The 23,254-nt window shown below is 43.1% G+C and overlaps 1 protein-coding gene across 1 annotated transcript in view; it reads right to left on the bottom strand.

Annotated features, from left to right (window-relative positions):
• The window catches only part of LOC111958300 (rho GTPase-activating protein 10), a 73,290-nt gene that overhangs the window by 33,438 nt on the left and 16,598 nt on the right, over positions 1–23,254 (bottom strand). Inside the window, 8 exon segments of the mRNA XM_070437144.1 lie at positions 986–1,149; positions 5,210–5,352; positions 6,262–6,310; positions 6,312–6,374; positions 8,533–8,634; positions 9,109–9,180; positions 12,665–12,726; positions 13,219–13,314. Coding sequence (XP_070293245.1) covers positions 986–1,149; positions 5,210–5,352; positions 6,262–6,310; positions 6,312–6,374; positions 8,533–8,634; positions 9,109–9,180; positions 12,665–12,726; positions 13,219–13,314 — 751 coding nt within the window.

The following is a 23,254-nucleotide window of genomic DNA, read 5'->3' as shown; positions in this document are numbered from 1 at the left end:
AGCCGGCAGTAAAGTAACTTCTCTCCAAACTGATTTAAAAATGAACCCCAACCTTGTCTATTCCCCTAATCTTATACTTAACCCTAACCTTAAATGAAGTTTAATTATTTTTTGTCGTCAAGTTTCACAATGTAGTACATTTTGACTACAGGGAGACACACCCAAGGAAGGAAGACACCCCTTGTRACCCTAGCTAAAATGGTCATGCAGGGGTAAATCACACAATGCAAAGCCACTGGAAAAGAAAATCTGCAGAGCTCCCTTGAAAAAAAACTCCCCTGACATCCCAGAGTGAGTGAAAGTTTGGGGTCAAAGAAAATAATCAAAACACTAAGACTAACCCAAAGACAATTAACAATAGTGTGAGTGAGTCAAAAAGAAAGCACCTCAAGTACCTAGGGAAAGTCCCACTAGAAGCAGACCAACTTTATAGATATTATATTACAAGCCAACATTCAAATGTAGRATATGTATAACATGGGGTGTATGTACAGTTTTTGTGATGTGTGTAATCTATAGTATTTAGAGCAATACTGTGTGTACAAGACATGTCCTTCTAGGACAAAAGCTTATTATAATCCTAAGATTKATGGAAATGATCGCCTCATTTAAATGTTTGTCATTTAGCAGACACTTATCCAGCGCGATTTACAGGAGCAATTAAGGTGACGTGCCTTGCTCACAGACACCTGCCACCTACCTACCTATATTTACACCACCTTGTTTCATACAGTATACTGACATCCTTGTACTATGTGGTTAAAACTGGAATCCTTAATGGTGAAAAAGCCATGTCAGTTTGGGCTATTACAACAAAAGTTACTGCAAATCACAACCCCCCCCCCCCAGGCCATCATTGCATCTCGATAGAATAGCAGAATCTGCAATGCAAAAATGTTGAACAAAAACAACAAAGGTGCTGGGGCGGACAGTGGCGCTGTTTCCCTAAAGGGGATTCCATCTTTAAATAGAAATCTAATAAGACCTGGATGATGAGTAAGGTCTCACATTTTGTATATTGATCTGTAAGGCTTTCTTGTAGTGGTTAAAGTCATTGGCCAGCTCAAATCCCTGGTGGTAGAAGGTGAACACTGTCTGAAAGAACGCCAGCATCTGGGGATAGAAAGAACATGGGACACAATGAAGAGTGTATAAATGACATTTATTTTAATGCATTATAACCTGGGGCCGTCACCACTTTTCACATTCATTTCTCAGGGAATGAAGACATTGTTCTTGTTGACTTCAAACTCACTTTCCAGAGCTGGTTTATAAAACACTTCATTTGACTGCTAGGGAACCTATACAAAACACTAACTGTAGTGAGCACTAAGTTAATGAGCACTAAGGTATCGACACTACGTTATGAGCAATAGAGTTAATGAGAACTAAGTAAGCAAGCACGATATAATTAATGAGACATAAATTTAATGAGGCCACTAAAGTTAATGAGGCACTAAGTAATGAGACAATAAGGAGTCTAATGACGACGACAGCTAACAGTCAATGAGTCTGAAGTTCAATTAGAGCACTGTCGAGACACTTAAGCTAAAATGAGCCTGGGGAAGAGGCACTGTAAGAGAGGCACTGGTACAGAGAGAAGAACACTGAGCTCAAGAGAGCACGAGTAAGAGAGCACTGGTAAGAGAGCACATGTAACAAGATGCAGTAGTAACAGCGAGACACTGTAAGAGAGCACTGAATAAGCAGCAGCACTGTAAGGAGAAGAGCACTTGCAGGCAGAGCACTGTGAAGAGGAGAGACTGCTGACCAGAACTAGACCAGTTACTAAAGGTTGCATTGCACGGACAACATCTCGTCACTCACTCCAATGTCAATATGATCTGCAAAACTCGTCATTCTGGCTTGTGGTTTCTGCGCTTGCTGAACGCAGAACAGGGTTTAAAATCACCCAGATGATAAACTACAACTGTAATCAACAAAAAAAAAACATTTTAGTTTAATGGGTGAATATTTCCTTTAAAGAACATCGGGGAGTCAAACAGAACAGGACAGACAGTAGGTACAAAACATTAAGAACGCACTGCACCAGAACTGAACAGACACAGTGGAAGAGGGCCAATTGATCCCTTATTGAGGGTCACATGCTTGAGATCCATACTTATATAAAATCAGCATGGACAGAGTGAAGGTACGCAAGACAGCAGTTAAAGGATTTTTTTAAGGCCTCGAGAACATTGGATTGTGTTGATGCTGTGGCAATTCACTAGATGAGTGAAATAGCGGGAGCAAAGACAAGATGAAGTTAGGCCAAATTTGAAAGCGGGATACTTTCCGGGAGATCTAATTCCGAGGGCGCCGGACCAGCAGATGGCCGCTCGCTTCGCGTTCCGTGGAACAATCTGCAGTATTTTGTTTTTTTTTAATTGTGTTATTTCTTACATCGGTACCGCGGAGCCACATGAGAACAAGCACAGACAGAACAGCACCAGGGTATATCTTAGGCATTTCATTGACTTAGCAGTCGGCCGAGGAAAATAGTCGAATTATAGGGCGACTAATACCGTAAAAACGTCACCACCTCGTTTTTGATTAGACATGGGGATTTGAGGAAGCAAAAAACACTGGTATCCACGTTTCAGGGGTGGCCAGGATATATGACTTTCCGAACGGATCCAGTGTTTTTGCCTTCCACCCCAATACATCGGATCTGATCGCAGCCGGGGACTCCTATGCGCCGCCGAAAAAGGGAGCAATACGTAGCGGTTCTCATGAGCTCAGGAGATCTACGGAGACGGGCAAATCGCGCTCCACTCCCTAGCATAACTATGCTCACGCCAATGCTCCAGTCCTCTTGCAATAAGGGTTAGATGAAAATTCGAGCAACGGGGTCACATTCCCAAGAGCAGACCGAAGTAGAGGGGACTACGCACAACTCGCCTACTGCGATTGAGGTGAGACACATGCGATAATATCGCTCGCAAGAGACGACCTGATAACACGGCAGTCGGCTCGCAGCACGACAGTATTTGCTGGTTTCTCACGCGCAAGATCGGAGCTAGAATGCGCATCGGAGACGAAGGAACATAACTCTTTCTGTAAAAACGAAGGTTGCGCGGGGGGGTCATCCTTATGATCTAACGAGACGTGTGTGATCATCATAACACCACACAGGAACGCAAGTGCGATGATGCTGATACGGTACACTCGAGATCTGATGAACTCTCAATAGAAAAGTGCTGCGACGCGACATTATTCTACCAACGGGAATTCTCTCGCATGTACGATAAACCACAGCCGTATAATATTTCCCCCAAGCAGACACAGATAAATCGATGGCACTGAACGAATTTATCTGACTCTTTGTACACTGGAAACCACACACCCTGGGGCATGCATTCACAGAGACTGGGATTTTAACAAGGCATTATCTAAAACAAAAAATCCCTAAAGTTCTATAGCATATCGATTGTGCTACCAGGGCGAGTAAAACCCTGGATCATGTTATATAACTTCCGGGCCTATGAAGGCTCCCGCACTTTCTCGAAAGCTGACCAACGATCCATTTGTTGATGTCAGCTACAGTAACAGAAACTAAAACAAGCTCTCCAGAGCGCTAGGTCTGTTCAAACGCTGGATCTCCGACAATCTGATTACAAGCTTTCAAGATTGCTTCGATCAAGCGACGGATTGGAATGAGATGTTTGCATTGCGTCCAGAACGGTGGACGAATAATGGGGTGAATTCGGTGAGCGCAGTGTCGTTAGGGGAAGTGCATGGTAACGAATGTCAGTACCCATGCACGATTAAACAACTTTCCCAAACGAAACAGTGGGATTGGACGGCAGCATTCGCGTGTGAAACTGAAAGCGCGAACACTGCCTTTTAACACAGGGACAGGCATGAACCGTGAAACATGCCGAATACAAACAGTGGTAGCGAGTATCTATCTCCGCAAGGCATCAACAGGCTAAGTCCCAGTACAGAGACAAATCAGAGTCGGCGCAATTCAAGAACGCTCAAGACCACAAGACAGGATATGTGGCAGAGGTTACAGTCTATCCACGGATTACCAAAGAAAACCACCCCGTTGCAGGACCAGGATGTCTCTGCTCCCAGACGGCTAAAGTACTTTTTTGGCCGCGCTTTGAGGACAATACAGTGGACTGAGCACACGGCCCGCTATACAAACCTGGGGCTCTCATCTTGAAGCGAGGGTGAGTAAACCATTTGAAACCGTCGTTAATAACGCTCTGCAAGGGTGCAAGGCCCAGGCGGCAATTCCAGCCAGGGCTCTCAGAGCATGCGCAAGAACCAGACTGGCTGGGGTGGATTACGGACATATTCAATCAATCCTTACTCCAGTCTGCTGGTTCCACATGCTTAAGAAGGGCCACCATTGGTTGTGTTCCAAGAAGCATAAGGAACTGAGCTAAACGACTACCGCACCGTAGCACTCACTTCGTCATCATAAGTGCTATTGGAGAGACTAGTCAAGGACCATCATCACCTCCACCCTACCGGACCACCCTAGACCCCCTCCAATTGTGCTTACCGACCCAATAGGTCCACAGACGCAACGCAATCGCAAACCACTGCACACTGCCCTAACCCATCTGGACAAGAGGAATACCTATGTGAGAATGCTGTTCATCGATTACAGCTCAGCAATTAACACCATAGTACCCTCCAAACTCGTCATCAAGCTCGAGACCCTGGGTCATCGACCTCCGCCCTGTGCAACTGGGTCCTGGAACTTCCTGACGGGCCGCCCAGGTGGTGAGGGTAGGTAACATTTCCACCCCGCTGATCCTCAACACTGGGGCCCACAAGGGTGCGTTCTGAGCCTCTCGCCTGTACCCCTGTTCACCCACGACTGCGTGGCCATGCACGCTCCACTCAAATCATCAAGTTTGCGGATGACACTACAGTGGTAAGCTTGATTACCAACAACGACGAGAGGCCTACAGGGAGGAGGTGAGGGCCTCGGAGTGTGGTGTCAGGAAAATAACTCACACTCACGTCAACAAAACAAAGGAGATGATTGTGGACTTCAGGAAACAGCAGAGGGAGCACCCCTATCACATCGACGGGTCAGTAGTAGGAGAAGGTGGAAAGTTTTAAGTTCCTCGGTGTACACATCACGGACAACTGAATTGGTCAACCACACAGACAGCGGTGAAGAAGGGCAGCAGCGCTCTTCAACTCAGGAGGCTGAAGAAATTGGCTTGTCACCAAAAGCACTCACTATCAGATGCAACGAGAGCATCCGTCGGGCTGTATCACCGCCTGGTACGGCAACTGCTCGCCCACAACCGTAAGGCTTCCTCAGAGGGTAGATGAGGTCTGCAGAACGCATCACGGGGGCACTACACCATGCCTCCAGGACACCTACACCACCCGATGTAACAGGAAGGGCATAAAGATCATCAAGGACAACAACCACCCAAGCCACAGGCTGTTACCCCGCTATCATCCAGAAGCGAGGTCAGTACAGGTGCATCAAAGCAGGACGAAGAGACTGAAAAACAGCTTCTATCTCAAGGCATCAGACTGTTAAACAGCCACCACTAACTTTAGGGCGCTGCCAACATACTGACTCAACTCCAGCCACTTTAAAAATGGGAATTGATGGAATTAATGTGTAAAAAATGTACCACTAGCCACTTTAAACAATGCCACTTAATACAATGTTTACATACCCTACATTACCCATCTCATATGTAAAATGTATACTGTACTCTACTATCATCTACTGCATCTTGCCATCTTTAGGTAATACATGTACCACTAGCCACTTAAAACTATGCCACTTTATGTTTACTTACCCTACAGTACTCATCTCATATGTATATACCGTACCTATACCATCTACTGCATCTTGCCTATGCCGTTTGTACCATCACTCAATCATAATCTTTATGTACATATTCTTTATCCCTTTACACTTGTGTGATAAGGTAGTAGTTGTGGAATTGTTAGGTTAGATATTTGTTTATTACTGCATTGTCGAACTAAGAAGCAAGCATTTCGCTACACTCCCGATTAACATCTGCAAACCATGTGTATGTGACTAATAAAATTGATTTGATTTGAACGGGGTATGGCTGTAGTTTGTGTCGAACTACAACACTGCGCGATTTCAGCTCAACAGTTTCCTGTGTGTATCAACATGGTCCACCATCCAAAGGACATCCAGCCAACTTGACAACTGTGGGCTGTGTAAAAAAATATATTAGGAAGGAGTTAATGTTTTGTCCACCCGGTGTGAGTGTGTGATTATGTGTTTTTCACACTCACTGGCTCCACCACAGTCAAACTTCTTCCTCTCCTGGATCTCCTGCAGTTTTACACACGTAGTCCAGAGACTCCTCCTGGAAGTGCTGTCTAATGGTCTCCACCTGGCTGTCCGCCTGCACAACAGAGGACAGAGAAAATGTCAGCATTATTGTTACGGATAACTGTTCTGTGTGTATCCTGTGTGTATTTCTTTTCTCTCCTTCTCCCTCCTCACAGGTGAACTAATCATTCCACCATCAGTCATCAATCAGTCGCTAATCGGAAGACACCTGCTCCTTTTACCTTACCCAATCACAGTCCCTTGGTTTAAACCACCTGTCAGTTGTTTTCTCCCACGCTCAATCTCTTTGTAACATGCCTTCTGTCTGAGATCGTTGTGTGTTTTGCATCTGCATGTCACTTGTCCCCACTTGTGAGTATTGTTTTGGTTATGGTGTTTGAGTGTTTGTTTGATGGGGGAAAAGGGGGTAACCAGACAAGTCGCCCTTGGGCTACACTACCCGTAGTTAAACATTTGTTAAAAACACTAAGTTAGAACTGGGCGACCACCCCCTGTATTTTTGGTTAGTTAGTTAGTGGTTTGTGAGTAGGCTAGTCTAGCTTAGGGGTGTTTTTGAATTATTATTCTTTCATTCCTTGGCCGCTCAGCCCTTTTTCCTGTCCCCCCCCATTACCGTGTGTTTATAAATAAACATTTAGTGTTTGACGGTAATTAAGTTGTCTGTGTTATTTGTTCTCACTGTACTACTTTTCACTACTATAATTTGCATGAGGTTGGTTACGGCCCATTACCATCCCCCCTAGACTGTCGGGCCAAAGGGGATTCGTAACAGTTTATGTATCAGTTAGTACAGGTGCTCTACACAGACAGATGGAGATCACGGCCTAGCTTCAGTCGTACTGGATTCAGACAGAGGCCCAGACAGAAAGGATGAGCTGAGAAAGTATTACGCTTTGACAACTTTGGTAGAGTTTGAAGGGCTAAGACACTGACGACATGGTGTATGACAGCCCCCCCCCAAAAAAGTGACCAATCAACTGGCGAGTTAATCATTTGGTCGACTAATAAGCTAATTGATTAGGCTACATGGTTTGTTGACTGGATCTTCACAACATCCCAGTATTCAATGTTATTGACCACTTTACTGAAGCGTGTTCAATATGTTATTGTGTTCAATCCAGTGCATCAGTTTTTCCATTAGCGGCTGGTAGTTTCCATTAGTGCCATAAGTCGGGCCTGTGCTTCGGGCCTGTCACATGACGTGTACAGTATGACAGATTAGTTGAGATCAGACGGTGCCTCGTGGGTGTGAATATATATATATATATATATATATATATATATTCTACTGTGCCCCGATTACAATCTCTGTTCCAAACACAGAACCCTGGGGTCTGTTCAGGAGGGTATCACAACACAGAAATGTAATGCATAGAACAGATGACTGGCTCTCAGGTAGAATTTGGAATTGTGTCAGCTCTCTTTACATTTCTACCTGAAATGTTCAGAAAGTTTAATCTCACTGAATACACCACAAGAGTCAGTGAGGGAAGAACAGAACAGTTCTCACAAGGGCAATCTATAGGATACTAAATAAATTGTTAAGTGAGGGGAGTTTAGGTTATATTACATACACACAACCTAGTACCAGATTGCATGTCTAAGATAAACTTACCATATAGTATATCCTTATACAAAGGACAGCTCCACAAGCCTTCACAGTGAAATACATAAACTTTTAACGGATACCAAAAGGTTTGTTTTTCCAACCCCAATATAATCCACACTGGGTCTGTAAAGCTTGATACTGTATCTGCAATCTCAGGATGTCTTGAGGCGCTCCAAGAGCTACTGCCACAGAGGTACGACCTTGGTGGCTGGTACAGAAACACTGAACATGACTTTCCTTTCCGAGCAGGAAAGAGAAACTCACTCCGTACTCTAACCCTAGGCCTGTGGACACTTACACCGCTCCACACACTTACACCGCTCACACACTTCAGCACAGTGCTACAGAGATGAGCCAAGTCTGTGTGCATCCCAAATTTCACCCTATCCCCTACAGTGTATAAGGCTTTTGGGTCAAAAGTAGTGCGCTATACAGGGAGCCATTTGGGAGGCATCCTATGGGTCAGGATTCAGGAACTTCTCCCTAAGCAAATATTCTTTCCAGCCATTTTGGGGTTGGGAAGAGGTTGGGGCCCGTCTTTTCGGCCTGTTTTCCATAAATATACGCACGAGAGCGAGGGTAAAAGTATTAAACAAAGTACCTCCTGTAGCTGCGGTTCCTTCTTCTTTGCTGACATGTTCAAAAGCTTTTCCAAGGAGCTGTAGTACTTCTCAGTTTCCTTCTCATACTTCTTCCTTTCCGCCTTAAAAGGACATAGTATAGAGGAACAGAACGAGAAAGAGCATGGTAAGAGAGCGAGATAAGAGAAGTGAGCAGGACAAACATCGTAATATTGCATTAGTTTCACTGACCAAAGGAATGTTCAGAACATGATATCAAGAGGTACACATTACAATTAAAAAGGGACTTGGAACTGTCTGTCTCTAGACAGGTATTTTGATAAAAGATACTGTCTAATACCCTTTCACATTACTGTGCCGACCGAAAACGTGCTTATCTGGCTCTGATATTTTCATTTCACATTCCTCTTTCCAGCATGGTTTCTGCAACTATGGTGGATGCACAACCAGGCCAGGGCAGTACAGCTTGGTTTGGCTCAGTGTTGTGAAAAGGGTATTACTTTATAGCTGTGTTCAGAGCACACAGGATTGTGCGTGTATGAGACCATTAACAAGCAGACCGCATTAAGCAGTGTCATGGCATATGATAAGAGTACCTTAGCTGAGCCCAGTTGCTCTTTTCTGAACTTCTCCAGCGGTTTCATTAGCGTTTCTGTAATATTCTTCATCTAAGAGAGCAAGAGATAASACATGACCATATTAGGACATATTCCACAAAAGTGTTTCATTTATTCACAGGTACAGTGTTAGGCTGGACTTATACTCTACTAGGCATTCTCTGTAGAGACTCCACAAGCTCAGCATGGAGATTTCAGTGCATGCCAGAAATTCTAACTTTACGGAAGATTYAGTGACGTATTGTCAAGAGGACCGCTCGAGTGTAAACCCAGCCTAAGAGGCGGCAGGTAGCCTAGCGAAAAAGGACAAATGTAAGCACCCTCCGATTTGACCGTTGACATAACATTCCAATGGAAAGCCAAAGGTMACAATACTTGCAGTGGGTTAATGACAGCATAAAGTCAGTGAAAGTTGCCTGTTGTATAACTTTTTACAAGCATCCACAACACATTCAAGTACACTAGTCCCAGTCACATGACAGCTGGAAATCAACAGCACTGTCCTATTGATCACTCGCCCTGCCAAATCTCCCCATCATACCTTCCTCCCTGCTAAAGGTCCTGTTGCGGGGGGTCATGTCCATGTAAAAGGACCCATGAGCACCAACATGTGACGCTCAAAGGAGCATGTCAAATTTGGTGTCAAATCAAAGCTAGAGTTCATTCTTTTTTGTTGTTGAAATCAAGGCATATATACTTTTGTCAACCATTTTCCATCCCCCCAAAAATGTTGATTAAGCAAAGTTCGAGTTCAGGTTCTAGAAATAYATCAAAACAGTAATGTTGAATTAAAGTAAAGACCCCTGCCAACTAATATCAACACTTATATTTTGGAGAAAGAAGTCAAMCTTCTGTAAGTTTAAGAAACTTTGCCTCACATATCTTTCATTATCCTCCCTCATGAGGGAGAGATATTTGAAAGTTGAGAAATCATAAGGTAGACCTATCAATTGTTTATGAAATATGAGCGATACCGATTTGATAACGGAATTTCAAGAGTTTTTGCAATTGAATTGGCTCAAATGGAAATCATAGTAGTCACAAATCAGAGTTGGGTTCAGAAGTTGACAGCACAGTACAATACACAGCAGAGAACACTAGAGTTGAACACTATAATGTACACTACTCACTGAACTCTACTATACAGAGTAAAAACACGTTCCTAATATTGAGTTACTGTTTTCCACTCAGAACAGCCTCAACTCTTCCGGGCATGGACTCTACAAGGTGTCGAAAGCGTTCCACAGGGATGCTGGCCCATGTTGCCTCCAATGCTTCTTGCAGTCGTCTCAAGTTGGCTGGATGTCCTTTGGGTGGTGGATCATTCTTGATACACACAGGAAACTGTTGAGCGTAAAAAACCCAGCAGCGTTGCCGTTCTTGACAAACTGGTGCCTGTCACCTACTGCCATTTCCAGTTCAAAAGGCACTTCAATTTGTCTTTCCCATTCACCCTCTGAATGGCACACACACAATCCATCTCAAGGCTTAAAAATCCTTCTTTAATCCATCTCCTCCCCTTTATCTACACCAATTGATATTTTTACCAATCACAKATGTTTTTGCATCAGATCTGATTGGTCAAAAGACCAATTATTGAAGAAAATGTCAGAATTGGGATGCCTCTAAATGCAGCCATAGACGTCTATTATCTGTTCAGATCTGGTCGTTTGGGGGCAGAGCTCATTAAAATAATAGCCAGCATGTAGAATAGGATATTGCATATTTCTACCTTTGTGTACCTAGTTAGGATACATCACCATGGAGAATGACATTCATATCCATAATTATGCATTTCTGGGTAGTACAGATCAGGGACCCATGAAATTCCATTCCCGCAATTCCACTTCACTTACTGTAGCTCAATAACCAAAAGAGATTCTCAAAGTCAAKGTGTCATATCATAGCTGACACTATTTTTGAAAACATCATTGAATCTTWATTCGGAGCAGCTATTTAAGAGTTTTGGGAAAATGTGGATCCAAACTTTATCTGCACAGTTTTTCCCAGTAAATGTGTTTTTGTAAAATGTTCAGTGTAAAGTGTTAAAAGTAGTTCTTGTGAATAGAGTTGTATGGTTTGTTAAACTTTGAAATCAAGTTTGGCATACATTTTAAGTGAATAATTGGAGTTTCAGCRCAATGCCGTTACCGTGGAATTGCCCTGGGTTGATTCCAGGACATGTCTGAGCCTGCCTGCCCACCCCACAATCCTCTGCTGTGGACTGYGATGTCMTCCCATACTGCTATGCAATGCTGGGGCTGAACCAGGCCCTGGTAGAAACGGTTTCATGGCAACGATAGACCCTATCTATAGCGCAAACACAGTACATAACATGCATTGTAAACATTGAGAACATAACCTATTCTGATTGCAAGGGGTCAGGGCAGTAAAATAGTATTGAATGGTTTTTCAAAATGTCATACTGTATCTGTAGCTAGCTACCATATTTTAAGGGTCGCACACATTGCACCGAAGATGGATCTCCCATTCGTCTACCGATTGTTCAGCTTGCTGTTGCGCGACTCTACATGTAAAATCGGTTTGCACAACGTTCACAAGTACTCACGGCAGGCAAACACTATTGGTGTGTACGAGCTCTTAGAACAAGCCATAGGCTGCATTACAGGAGATTATAAATACCACCACATTATCTATGTTGCATGAGTCACCAAGAGACCACAAGATATAGCCTAGCCCTTGATTAAAACATTGACTCAGCAACACCTACAGTAAATAGAGGTATGGAGAAATARGGACAATAAAGCCAGGAGCCTTGAGGGATATTATTCTGCGAAACGGAGACRCCCATCTGCTGACACACGAACACCGTGACTCAATGAGAGAGGCTGGGTTGGTTGCAAACTCCAGGGTTACCCTAGGTTGCATCCCAAATGGCACTCTATTCCCTATGTAGTGCACTACTGTTGACCAGAGAAGGAATAGGGTGCCATTTAGGACACAGACCAGTCTTTTCTGCATGGGTAGAAGACACTAACAGGCTACATTTACAACATTCAGTTCAGCTATAACTTCCTCTATACAGTATAGCAGATGTAACTGAACTTTAACATGTGTCACTGTAGTGTACAAGTATAGCACTACACATCAGTGAGTGTTGAATGACTCCATTGACTGATATGTCATGCCTTCTGAGGTTGTGTTTAATGGTTCTCTGTCCCACCGCCTCCAGAGGAGAGTTTGGGATAGCACAGACAGTGACCCTTGGACATGTGCAGTGAAGGTGGCTCTGACTCCTCTGGGTCATGTTCATTAGACACCAATCAGAAGAAAACAGACAGCAGGGACTACCCAGAGTTGTCTAATAAGAAACAAATTGTTTTCTATTCCAATACATTTTGCTACGGTGTGCCCTAATGAACATGACCCTGGTGTTACAACACAGGGGCATCGCTCAACCTTCCACCCACCGAGGAACTGTAATTTACACCACAGAGCAGACTTTAGTTACACACAAACAGACAGAGGTATTTCCCCTGGCTTTTAAAGCAGGTCTTGACTAGTTACTGCTTACCATCAGCTCTCTTTGGTCTTCCAGGTTCTTAAGGAAGTTGGAGAACTCCTGCAAGGATTCATCTGCAAGACAGAGAAACACACTTTAAATGTTTACATACAGCTTCACTCATCTCATGTATATATTGTATTTTAGTCAATGCCACTCTGACATTGCTCGTCCTAATATTTATAAATTCCATTCTTTTACTTTTAGACTTGTGTATTGTTTTTAGATACTACTGCACTGTTGGAGCTAGGAACACAAGCATTTCTCTACACCTGACATAACATCTGCTAAATATGTGTATGTGACCAATAACATTTGACACACCCCCCCACTCCCCCCAAACAGGAGGCGAGACAAGAGACAGGACACACTAACATAAGACCACACACAGAGAAAAAGAGAGGGACATAAGTACTGGTGTTTCCATCTCTAAAGAAGCCAAGGGTTTGGGAAATTACACATGCAAGCACTTCATTTGGTGGTAGACAGAACCAAAAACAAAGGCTCTCAGTCTGATTACACTGGCAGAACCACCCAGCTGTAAGTCGTAACAGCACCACACTCACCAATACACCTCTCATCGTCGGTCTTCGCGTCGCCGATGTACTCAAACTGGAATTCTCCCAGGGACTGGGCAAACTTGCGCTGGGCCAAAGCAAGCTCTGAAAACAAAAATAAAAGAATTTCAATAACAACCCTAWGGATTGATGTGATACGACCATATTTCGACATCAAATGCACTRCGGTCACATGTGCTTCCTATTTACAGGCTTGTATCAACTTTTTAAAAATAATATTAATTAGGGATATACTAGCTTGATAGATATTAATCACATTTGAGTTGGACCAAAGCACAAATATGTCAAGACTGAAATAAAAAAACAGAAGTCATTTATTCAAGGCCTGGCTGACATGCAGGCAGTAAGGCACCTACTGTAACCTAGTGGTTAACCCACTCTGCATACATCCTGTTGCCTCTGCTGTCAGACTGTAGCATCCTGTCCCTGTATAGGTTATAAAGAGACGATGCCTACTGGTCCATTGGTGACAGGCGTTTACATTTSAGTAATACATTAAACATATGACCCTATGGAAATGCCTACATAGGCTAACCTTTGCTCTTGACCTGCTTGTGTAAGAAAACCGTATTAATAACATTAAATTTTTAGGATAATAGTTTAGGCTATGTGCTAGCCTTACCATGTTGTGAGGTGAAGAGGGGCTAAACAACTGAACCACATTCGGATGTAGCCTAGCCTGGAACCCACACGCTGCACCAGTGAACTTCGGAGCGTTTGTTTTCCAGGCATGTTGAGCCCGCTCTGTTTTCTAAACAGTGTAGACAGATATTCCCAGCAGTGTGGATCTCAGACTGATGACAGTCCCATAAGGACAGCATGGGAGAATGTAGCAGGGTATTTTTAAGACTGGAGCTATGACTGGTATCCAGAGGAGAGTATCATTAGCTTTGGCAGCTCTCTATGGAGAGGAATAGCTGGGAGTTTTGAATACAGTGAGAATCTGAAAGCCCCTGACTGGGCTTGTTGACAATGGACGTAGGAAGCCTGTCTTTTTATTTTAACAGTTATATTACCAGCAGGTTAGCATTTTTTGTCATGACCCKGAAGCCAGCCGCAACTGACGACTGAAGTCAGCTTGCAAGCACCCGGTGGGCTACAAGGAGTCRCTAGAGCGAAACCCAGGCTGTAGTGGCGCCTCAGCACAGCGATGCAGTGCCTTCGACTGCTGCGCCACTCGTGAGGGTCTTTTACAATAGCAAATTTTGACTTTGCAGCTGGCCTAAATGGAAATGGCTCAGTTCTGCCTCCAGGACACGACTCCTAACAATAAAAGTTAACCTGCATATTGCCATGAGTCAGTGTCTGCATTATCTCCCGCACAACATCTAAAATGTGTGACAAAAGTATTCACTCAATACTGGGGCCTATTGATTACGTTACAATCATTTGTAGATGTTGAGGCAACCTTTGAACAGAAGTTGAGAGAATTTCCACATTAAACAAGTCGCAGCCTATCACCCTCATGTCAACAGTCTGCTCCCCTGGCTTTCTAATATTTTTTACAAAACGTGGGCCATGTTCCTCTACAGCAATAACCCTGCCAATTAAGCAGCTTGCTAACACCCGACTATCACGGCCCCCCCAAAAATATAAACATTGCCAACACTCAGTGCATGCGGATTATAACGACAAGACCCAAAGCTTAAATCATGTGACTTAGTAGTAAACTCCCCAAACTGATCTCAGAGCTGTGTGGACTAGAGGTCGACTGATTTTGATTTTTCCATGCCGATACCGATTATTGGAGGACCAAAAAAAGCCGATGCCGGGAAATCATTTTTTTTTTAAAGCCAATTTTTTATTTGTAATAATGACAATTACAACAATACTGAATGAACACTTATTTTACCTTAATATAAATCAATAAAATCAATTAAGCCTCAAATAAAGAAACATGTTCAATTTGGTTTAAATAATGCAAATACAAAGTGTTGGAGAAGTGAAAGTGCAATATGTGCCATGTAAAAAAGCTAACGTTTAAGTTCCTTGCTCAGAACATATGAAAGATGGTGGTTCCTTTTAACATGAGTCTTCAATATTCCCAGGTAAGAAGTTTCAGGTTGGAATTACAGGAATAATAGGACTATTATACCATTTGTATTTCATATACCTTGGACTATTGAATGTTCTTACAGGCACTTTAGTATTGCCAGTGTAACAGTATAGCTTCAGTCCCTTTCCTCACCCCTACCTGGGCTTGAACCAGGAACACGTTATGAAAACTTGAAAATCGGCCATAATTAAAATCGGTCGACCTCTAGTGTGGACCTTAGACACAAGGAAATCGATGTAGGCTGGCTAACCCACTGTATGGATTGGGCTTGTTCAGCATTAAAACTGCTGACTGACCTACAAATMTTGCATCTTAACTAGCATACACATGTAGATCAGTCAGGCAGTCACTTTAACCACAATGCATCATGGATTTGATACTCTTGAACACAGCTACATTCTGAAACCCCACCTCAGTTGACTCATTTGTAAATACATTTTTACACATTTGGAAACCATTTTTACGTAGTGCTAAGACCTTGGTACGTTTGTCGTCCAAGTTACTACAGGAAACACTGTTGCATTCTGCTCTACAGCAGCATTGTTTACGAGTGCTTGCTGAGTTAGGCCTGCTTTATATAGCACCTGCAGGAAGCTAGATTTTCCTTTTACTGGTGAGGTAATGTAATGGTCGTTCTACAAAAAGTTCAGCAGTGATGACGGCCCATTAAAATATGCAGAAAGTAAAGTACAAGCCAATGCACTCCTGAACTGTTGTCAAACCATGACAGATTAGCAATAGGCCAGGGATCTTCAACATTCTTGCCCAAGGACCCCCTCCRGGCAAACTAACATCATTCGTTAGCAATTTTATTTATTTATTTAAAAAAAAAAAAAAAAATTAATCACATCGTCTTATCAATATCAGGTGAATGATCATGGCAAGGAGAAATAATCAACATTTTAAAGTAAATAGATAGTTTCATTATTATTACATGCCTCCATTATAACTACAAGAGTAAACTAACAGCCTAATAGCTAGACGGGTAACTCCAAACACATTGTCGCTAAGAGCTGCTGTTTAAACAAAGGTTAGCAAAAATGTATGTCCAATTTAGGAAAGCTTACCAGCAGCCAGTGGCACTTGCCACACTGGTAGCCTATTTGCGGGTGCTTATTCAAAGCCTGTCATACTCCAGCAAGTGTAATTGGCTCCAATGAGTGTCATTTGCTCAATATTAGGAGTTGAGAAATGAAGTTGACATTAGAATGATGATATTCTCCTCTTTTGTCCCACAGGTATATAATAAAAACAATATATTTTAGGTTGTTGCAAGCTATATTCATAAAGATATTGAAATAAAAATGCCACTTATTAACAGAMWCSCTGCAGTACCCCCGGTTGAATAGGGACGCGCAAGTATAGTTATCCTTCACAGAAAATYGCTTMATTTTCATCAGATGACAGATGTGCAAAGCTATTTGGCTGGCAGCCACAAGTAAATGAGCGTATAATGAAAAAGGTATTTTTTAGTTAAAACCTCTTTGGGCTAGGGGCCAGTATTTTGACATCCGGATGAAAAGCGTGCCCAAAGTAAACTGCCTGTTACTCAGGCCCAGAAGCTAGGATATACATATAAATTGGTAGATTTGGATAGAAAACTCAAGTTTCTAAAACTGTYAAAATAATGTCTGAGTATAACAGAATGGATATGGCAGGCAAAACCTGCCTACCACTGTTTCCAATGGCTGTCATGTTTATTATGAGGCGAAAACCTCCACGATTGCAGTTCCTAGGGCTTCCACTAGACGGCAGTCTTTAGAGTTTCAGGCTTGTTTTTGGAAAAATGAGCTAGAATTTGTAGTTTTTCTAAGTGGCTCCCATTTTGGCTATAGTGTTTTCATGCGCGTGGATGAGAGCGCGTTTTGTTGTTTATCTCCGGTAAGGACAATAACCATTCCCCGTCTTTAAATTTGATCGTTTATTTACATATTAGGGTACCCGAGGTTTGAATTGTTTGGAGAAGTTTATTGGTAACGTTTGGGATTCATTTTGTATGCATTTTGAAGGAGGGAAACCGGTGGATTATTGAATGAAGCGTGCCAGCTAAACTGAGTTTTTGGGGATATAAAGGACATTATCGAACAAAAAAGGACCATTTGTGATGTAGCTGGGACCTTTGAGTGCCAACAGAAGATCTTCAAAAGGTAAGGCATTTATTTTTTTACCCCCTTTTTTCTCCCCAATTTCATGGTATCCAATTGTTAGTAGTTATTGTCTTGTCGTCTCATCGCTACAACTCCCGTACGGGCTCGGGAGAGACGAAGGTCGAGAGCCATGCGTCCTCCGAAACACAACCCAACCAAGCCACACTGCTTCTTAACACAGCGCGCATCCAACCCGGAAGCCAGCCGCACCAATGTGTCGGAGAAAACACCGTACACTGCGCCCGGCCCGCCACAGGAGTCGCTAGTACGCGATGAGACAAGGATATCCCTACCGGCCAAACCCTCCCTAACCCRGACGACGCTAGGCCAATTGTGCGTCGCCCCATGGACCTCCCGGTCGCGGCCGGCTGCGACAGAGCCTGGGCTCGAACCCAGAGTCAATGGTGGCACAGCTAGCACAGTAGTGCCTTAGACCACTGCGCACCCGGGAGGCTGTAAGGCATTTATTTTATCGCTATTACTTGTGGCGCACCTGCCTGGTTGAAAAATGTTTCATGCTTTTGTTTGCGGGGCGCTGTCCTCACAGAATCGCATGTGTGCTTTCGCCGTAAAGCATTTTGAAATCTGACACCACGGCTGGATTAACAAGAAGTTAAGCTTTATTTTGGTGTATGACACTTGTATTTTCATGAATGTTAAATTTCTATTTCCGTAATTTAAATTTTGGCGCTCTGCAATTTCACCGGATGTTGGCGAGGTGGGTCGCTAGCGGAACACCTGCGCCAGAAAGGTTAAACTATGCATGGCCATATATTCTGTTTATCATTGAAAGAATGTAGCCAGCTACATTTCCTGATGTTTCACTTAAAGTTCTTTAATTTTACCAGAGAAAAGTAGGCTGGCTACATCGAGAAAAGTACAGGAGGAAAGTAGCTACAGTCAGAGCGCCATCTGCTGATAGAATGTCGGTTTGTGAATTCTTATCTGAATGGAAAGTACAACTGGAGCACGAAATAAGTCTGATGCCGAGCAGAAATTGTTTTTTTTATTTGAACCTTTAACTAGGTAAGTCAGTTACAAATTTATTTTTTTACAATGACAGCCTACCCCCGGCCAAACCCTAACGACGCTGGGCCAATTGTGCGCTGCCCTATGGGACTCCAAATCACGGCCGGTTGTGATATAGCCTGGAATCTAACCAGGGTCTGTAGTGACGCTTCTARCACTGAGATGCAGTGCCTCAGACAGCTGTGCCAGTCGGGAACCCTATAAAAATAATTTAAGATATGCGTTTACAAAAAGCAGCAAGATACTTATGCGGTTAATCTTTTTTTTCTAGCATAAAAACAGATTTCTGCATCAACGCGACCACTAAGTTTAAYTTGCAATTTAATCTTAGTAAGTGGCTCAATAAGGTGACAGGGCATCATAGTGTTGGCTTTCTGACATGTTTGAGAAGTCAAAGCCCTTTGGATGGATTATTTGTACAGCTACAAAAGCTGAAGAACACACCACATCCAGGAGTTGTAGGCAAACTCATGGAAAACAGAAAGGACATCAGGAAGCACTGGTACATTATTGATACTGACCCACAATTGAAACCCATTTTTAAATATGCCCCACATATGGTTTTTAAAAAAAACCCCAAACGTGAGTGGTTAAATCTGATTACCCACCAGAGAAAAGGGGAACTTTTTTGGACAAAGTTCGAGGGTAATAACAAATGTGGCCAATGAGCTCAATGCAGCTTCACGTACAAATGCAACTAATTTACCCACCCCCACACAGGACAAAGATCAAGGGCCTGATTACCTTCATGTCCACCAATGTTATTTACATGCTGAAATGTCTTTGTGGTCTGTCTCACATAGGGAAAGCCCATAGAAGCCTTAAGACACGGATCAGTGTGCACCGCAGCAATATACGGACAAGTGAGACAAAACAAAAATCTGGTTCCTGCTCATTTTGTACAAGCTGGACATCCTATTAGTTCTGAGATACATTGGAATAGAAAWGGTCAAGATGTCATGCAGRGCAGGGGACATTGAGAGGAAACTTCTTCAAAGGGAATCTTTCTGGATCCACAGTACCGACACACGTCTCCTCATGGCCTTAACGAGGAGCTTGACTTGAAACCGTTTTTATAGTTTCAATGTCTAAATTGTGTGGGGGGGTTTATCCTAATTTAATATTRTGTATGTATATTACTGTAAATATTGATCACATTCCCTGTGTATGATCATATATTTTGATACATTGAATGTTAATATTGCAAAACGTATTAAAAAAAATGTACCTCCTGTTTCAGGAAGTGATGTCACTGAGTACTGCCCCTAATGGATGCCCGATGAAGACCTAAGGGTCAAAACGTTGTTGTAAATTCATATTATTTGTACAGCTGCCACCATCTTGATTTCCTTGTGTTTTTCCTCCTCTCCGTTCTCAGCATGTCTTCTCCTAGCCCCTCTTCTCAGCAGAGCAGGCAGGCCCGTTGGCCTAGCGACTCCAGAGAGACACACAATGTACACGTTGCTTGAGCCAGTACTGTTATTTAGACAAGCATGCTTCAAAACTTTGTTCATTTGCATTATGTGTATCATTCACATTCGCTAGTAAAAATGTTCAAACTCACCATCGTTGACTTTCACCCAGAATTCAACCATGCTAAGAATTCTTTATTACGCCATATTGGAGTGTATGAATGACATTTAAGATTAATTCTCATATGCGTCGATATGAAATTCTTGATATGGCCCAACCCTAATTTCCACTGAAATTTCACAAAAACACATTTACYTTAACAGCGCAGATGCGGAATTTGGTAACAGAATGATGGCTGGGTTTCTGTACAGCACTTCGAGATATTAGCTGATGTACGAAGGGCTATATAAAATAAAATTGATTGAAATTGATTGATGGCACAACCGTCATTGTTACCAAATTTCGCATCTGCACTGTTCTTCAACTACATGTATTTTTGAAAGAGTTTCAGTGGAAATTGACAAGTAATCCTTTTGTATAGAGTTGTACAGTTTGTTTAACTTTGCAATTACTGGTTTTTGTTTGACATACATTTTAAAGTGAAAAATCTGTATCTGGAAAAAAAAGCTCAATTCAAATCTCACCTAGACTGACCTAATTAAAATCCTTAGWYGTCTCAAGTTGGACCCAATCCATGCCTTGCTTTGACAACAGACACTTGAGTAGAGAAACATAATGGGATGGTTAGGCCTATTCATAAGCACCAAGACACTAGCCTGCTATGCCAAAGGTCCTCTAATTCCCTTACTGGTGGTGTTCATGCCAGTGTTTAACCACTGATGTGGGGTCAGGKGGAATGTGACAGACATCCCAAAATACTGCCTCTATGATAGAGTAATAATCAGTCACAGCCCAGCTTGGGGTGGGTGACTACAACTAGGCTAAATTACACAGGGAGGGGGAGAGGAGACCACCTCTCACAAACACATGATCGCATGTAAGCCGCAGCAGTGTGCTTCCTTCCTTCAGACGGGCTGGGCTGACTGATACAAAGCTCAACGAGAGCTCTGACCACAGATTTTTGCAGCCTCGTGCCTGACTACTAAAAACACACCAGGGCACAGGTTGAGCATCTGTTGCAGACAAAACCCACCAACCAAGAAAGACACTTGTAGTTTAACACTGAGGATCAAATCTCAAAAAAGTTACRATTCGTTAAGATTAAATACCAATACACTAACAAAAATCAGCTGCTGAACCTATAYGCCATAAGCCAAAGGATTGGGCATTACTGCAGTAATGTTAAAGCTCATGTTATTGCCCCGTCATGTCAGTTGTTGAGATCTGGAGGCTCCTTGTACRTCTCCTGTACACAGTGAACATCACCTTCTAGCAGACTAAGAAGTCAATCATCCAGTAGACTGGTAGACCCAGTGATGTACATGCGAACTGTGCTAGTAAAGTATGGGTTAATAGCCTCGATGCAGTGTTGTCAAAACAGAGGTATGGCCAGGCCAACAAGTCAGACAGGTCATTATTTTGTTAGCAAACATACCCTGCTGAACATAGCAATTAGCTTTCTATCGACTGTGGAAGTCCGGAGTGAGTCCAAACCACAGAGAGATCCAGACCTGAATCTGGCCCGTCCTTCCTCAGACTCTCATTGAGCMGAATTACCACCAAGTAATCAGGTTCCCACTGATTAGGTTGACCAGCTTTCATCCTCAGTCACTCCCAGCTCCCACCRAGGGCATTCCATCCAGATAGCAACAGGTTAGTTAGGCTAGACCAGTCTGCCAGTGCCACTGCGGGCATCAGTGCTGTGGCTGTCTGTTGTGCAGGCTGATCCAGATTCACAACAAGCAACAGAGACAGTGTTTGTCTCAGCCCCAGGGATATGAAGAGATTCTACCTAACAGCCACAGTGTCGCATTACCTTTTGACATATGCAATAGACACCTCATTACCATGGTATTGCTACAGTATATCTGTTTTGTTGGCCCACTATCATGTGCTTCGAGGTACTTTAGCTCCGGTTGGCTAGTTCAACTGGCTTAGGCTAAATGTCAACGCCATGGTGATGCGGTTTTAAACGAGCGCTTCATTTGTGCAACCTGAWGCAAATCAAACACTAGGACACCATGTGAAGCCTCCCATCTGTATGTGGCAGCCCTTACCAGATAACAGGCCTAGGCGTAAACAGCGGCGGAGTCTCTCCAACAAATCTGGAGGTTTCCCTCTATTGTGTAAAAACTGCATTCTGGATACAGTTGACCCCGCCCCCCACTAATGTAGGAAAACATGATGACAACATGCCACGACACCCTGAGTTAATGTCTCCACTATCTGGAGAGACGTCAGAGCGCCATTTTGTTACAGCAGTGTCACATCAGTAGTGAGAAATCACTTAAAGGCCCGATTCAGTGTTGAAATAATTTATTGACGTCACTGGGAGAAAAATCTGAATTTGTGGTTGGGAAGAGAGCTCATGGTTATGACATAGAATAGGCTAACGTAATATGATGCCCAAGCATTGAAGACATATCTTTAAACTTAGCCTTCAGTGTCAGAGCGGCAGAAAGACAAACTAACAGAATCCATGGTTTGGTGGGGGAAGACMGCTGTTGGCCATTATAGGCTATAGGATAATGTGATATGACATCCAAAACAAGTGTATGCTTCCCCATGCAAGGATTCCTTTAAAAAAGGTCCAAAGGACAGCTGTAAAAAAATTATGCATTCTTTAACAGATAAGAGTSCCTTGAAGTACTCAGCTGAGTGGAGGAAGACACTGGAGGGAGCTAATCATGAGCCAAGTGKGCCACACTGAATTCTAGATATGATATCGATCTCAAGTTCTACTATCATGACAAAGTATATTAGGGCACAAAGGGCGTAATGTGGATGGATGTCCTTCAGATATCCCTGTGCTTAAAATGGCCACTTGGTCATCCAACTGGTTTCTCACTTTTCAGACCTGTTCCTTTCCATGCCATGCGGACTGTTCCATGAAAGTCCCGCTTCCTCTCAGCTTTCTCTGGTGAGGGGCAGGGTTCAAGGCGTGGGGGGATGACTCGAGTAGCAAAGTGAACAATAAAAATGACGTTACACATGGCATATCACATTTAACAGAACTAACATTCAAATACCGTTTATAGAAGGTAAGTAACTCAAATCGGTCCGTGCATCAATACTGGTAGATCGTTAAATATGGTATACTGCTCAGCTCTGTGAACACAAACATGCATCCATAGCACTTTGTTATATTCCACAGCACTTAGGTTCAAAGAGGCTCTACTGTAGCGTATCTCTTCCACTTTGTAGAGTCAGGTCTAGTCCTTATAGTGTAGGGCCATTTCTGGTGTCTCTTGACGACTTC

Source organism: Salvelinus sp. IW2-2015, linkage group LG34 (assembly GCF_002910315.2).
Source record: "Salvelinus sp. IW2-2015 linkage group LG34, ASM291031v2, whole genome shotgun sequence".
Lineage (NCBI taxonomy): Eukaryota > Metazoa > Chordata > Actinopteri > Salmoniformes > Salmonidae > Salvelinus > Salvelinus sp. IW2-2015.
The sequence above is the reverse complement of the archived record's forward strand: the minus strand, read 5'-3'. Positions and strand labels throughout refer to the sequence as shown.